General features: G+C 43.2%; 1 protein-coding gene across 1 annotated transcript; it reads left to right on the top strand.

Moving 5' to 3' along the window:
• Positions 1 to 2,194: 2,194 nt before the first annotated feature.
• Positions 2,195 to 2,674, top strand: LOC137721981 (uncharacterized). Its single transcript, XM_068460995.1, has one exon. It carries the CDS (start codon positions 2,195 to 2,197, stop codon positions 2,672 to 2,674), a length of 480 nt encoding a protein of 159 aa, XP_068317096.1.
• Positions 2,675 to 3,355: the final 681 nt, after the last annotated feature.

Here is a 3,355-nt window from a genome sequence, read left to right as displayed (position 1 = left end):
TTTCCTTCTTTTATCTTTTTCTTCTTTCTTTGTCGCTGCAACCTGCAGCCCTTTTCTTCTTTTTTGCTGCCACAATTTTTTTTTCATAACTCACCCCACTAGCAGCCATTTAGTGATGACAATAAGTGAGAGGAAATGGTAAAACAATTGTAACTCTTTAGGTAGCCTTTATGCCCATTACTCCCACTTAATTTTCCATTTCCTCTGATATTTGAATAGGTGTCAACTGGCTTGTTCTTAGCTGCATCAGTTTTGGCTGCTAGTTTTATTGGATTTATTGCTTTCAATGCTTTCTTGTCAGTTACAAACTGCTCAGCCTCTTAGGAACCTTTAAGTGTTAAAATGGCCATAACTTCTTCTAGAAAAATTATATTAGCAATCCGTGAAATGCTCCAGAAAATAGACATCCGTAGTTTTCCAAGCATATAAGGCTCATTCTCTAATTCATTTTGAGCTGTCCGAAACTTGCTTCCAAAGTCAGCTGACCTGCACTGGCAGTTTTGACGAATTTGTTACTTATAATCCCACTTGTGCTATTTTTCTTTTCTTTGCTTGACAAATCCTACAAAACACAAAAACAAAGAAAATAGCTCAAAAATATAAGGAACTAACTAAGAAAAGACAAGTGAATTTGATGTAAAATATATATAAATATAAACTTATCATGTCCAAGAAAAAGAAGGCGGAAATTTGCATCCACAAATTGGTGGTTTTCATTGAGAGTTGACGTACACACACTCGTAGAAAACTCTCGCATAAAAGGTTTTTCTCTATTTTTTCTTGTCCATTTGTATATTTTTCATATGTTCTTGTTATTAGAATTTTTTATTTGCAAAGATTCTTTGATAAAACGTAAAAAAGAAATATAGTGGCTAGAAATTTAGAAAATTCTGCAAGTGAAAATTCCAATATTCAGGAAATGGGACCACGGCTATCCACGAGGCTAAATGTGATCATAAGTAGAGCGGCACCACCGCTACAGGGCTCCACCATGGCAACCACCGCGGTGGCCACCACGGCCACTACCCGCGGCGAGGTCCATGGCACCACTACCATGGCCCAAGCCATGCCATCCAAGCTTGCAAAGGCCACAACCTAAGCCATGTCACTCCAAGCCCAATGCAATCCCAATACGTTGCCAAGCCGAGCCCAAGCCTTACACTCGCATGCATCACGCACATACCAGCTTGTTCTTGTGGCTCTCGTCAAGTAGCCCATTTTCGTGGCCCAGCCTGCTTTCATGGCCCAGCCTCCTTCCGTAGCCCAGCCTGCTCCCATGGCATTCCAAGCAGCCCAAATCGATCCAAGATTAGTCCAATCATCCCAGCATCAAATTTATGGGTCTACGATTGAACCAAGGGCATTTTCACCACGTTTCTCCATATATTTGACATTTCCCAATTCAAATCTCGCACCTGAAGCCTATCACACTTCCACTGGTCAAGGAGGCACATTTCTTCCAAGATCTTCCAATTTAAATGGCGAACAACACTTGTCTCGACAAGTTATAGAGTTGACGAGCGCCCTTGCACAACAGACAACCTTGATGAATCAACTCTTGCAACGCACTGAGATCCAATGTGCCCCGGACGAGGTGTCCCAAAGTAGGACAAGGGCATATAAACCTCTCCACCAACGTCCCGGCAAACAGCCCATCAACCAGCCATAATCCGAGCGTTCTGGCAGTTTACGCTCCTCCTTGGGTCCTTGGGATACCATAAACTCTCGTCTTAGCGCACGGAGGAGCGTGCATTCCCAATCAAGCCCATGGACGAGCATACATTCATAGTTAAAGTCACACTCCGATTATCAACATGGACAACTTTCCAGGCAAAATGTTCATTCATAACTAGGCTCACAATGAGTATTATCTACCTCACATTGGAGTATGCAGCACACTAGACGGAGAGAAGCAATCACTCAATCCGACTCAAGTTCAACCAGGAGCCTGTGAGCAGCCTGTTCGCTTGCTAGGAACATGCCACATGCACCGCAGCCGCGATATAAACAAGTCAAGAATAGGGAAGAGTACCCTAAACCTGTAGGTCATGACTGGGGGCAGCTGAAAGTTCCACTGCCCCAGCAGAGGCAAATTCAAGAAGAAGTTGAGAGGCTCCTAATTGAACGATTGCGTAATTTCCAACGTAACGAGCCTGTTGACGATGCACTTTGATGAGACATAACCAACATAAGCATGTCACTATTCACGAATGAGATCGAGTGGACAAATCCACCTCGCAGGTTCACTATTCCTCACTTCACTCCGTACAAAAGAGACGAAGATCCGGATCGACATCTCAAGCACTACCGCAGTACTATGATCCTTTACAAGAATAACGATGCGCTTATTTGCAAAATTTTTGCCACAAATCTACAAGGCGAGGCGCAAGACTGGTTTCACACTCTACCACCACAGTCAATCCGGAGTTTCAATGAACTTTCCTTTGTTTTCACTAAGGAGTACTCGTCTAACCGCTCAATCAAAATGACATCCGACCATCTCTTCAGCATCGTAAAAGACCCTTGGGAGACAATTCATGACTATGTCAAAAGGTTCAAAGCGGAAAAGGCCAAGATTGTTGGTTGCAACGAGGATATAACAACGGTGGCATTTAGAAATGGGCTTCCCACCGAACATCCTTTATTTGGAAAACTGATTATGGAGAAAAATTGACCCTAACAATTTCGTATGATTTGGCAGAAAAATATGCACTATGGGACGAGGCCAAGCAATCTAACAAAAACAAGTCAGAAAAGAAGCACATAGAACGTTCCCTGATTAAAGAAGACTCAGCGCCTCAAACATTCACCAAGTTCACAGTTCCAATCTGCCAAATTCTCCGCAAGCTCAAGAACGAACCTTGGTTCAAACTGTTGCCACCCATGAAAGGCGATCTTACCAGGCCACACTACCAACGGCTACCTGAAGTGGAAGCAATACCTTGAGAAGCTGACAAATAAGGGTCGATGCAACGAGTATCTTGACAAGTCGATGAAACAACCTACACAAGCAGGGGAAGTCTCTATCACCCCTTTGAATCCCGTTTGGGCTTTTCTAAATAAGTTTGAAGTCTCAAGCAGCTCGACGAACAAGGCCTCGCAAGCCGAAGACTATCCAGTTTGTTATGCAGTTTCTACACAGTTGATTTATTTCTTATTCTCAATGAAGATTCAAGAAGTTACTCATAAGCCTGGCTCAACTGTTGTCCACAACAACTGCTCAAAACCCTTTCTAGGTCTGCTCTCCAGTGCGAGAGGATAAACTAATTGCTCTCTAGTACGAGAGGGTAAACCAATTCCTTGACACTTATATGGGTTTGCTCTCCAGTGCGAGAGAATAAATTAATTGCTCTCC

Source organism: Pyrus communis, chromosome 17 (genome assembly GCF_963583255.1).
Source record: "Pyrus communis chromosome 17, drPyrComm1.1, whole genome shotgun sequence".
NCBI classification, from domain to species: domain Eukaryota; kingdom Viridiplantae; phylum Streptophyta; class Magnoliopsida; order Rosales; family Rosaceae; genus Pyrus; species Pyrus communis.
Note: the sequence above shows the minus strand (reverse complement) of the source record. Positions and strands in the feature narration are given on the sequence as shown.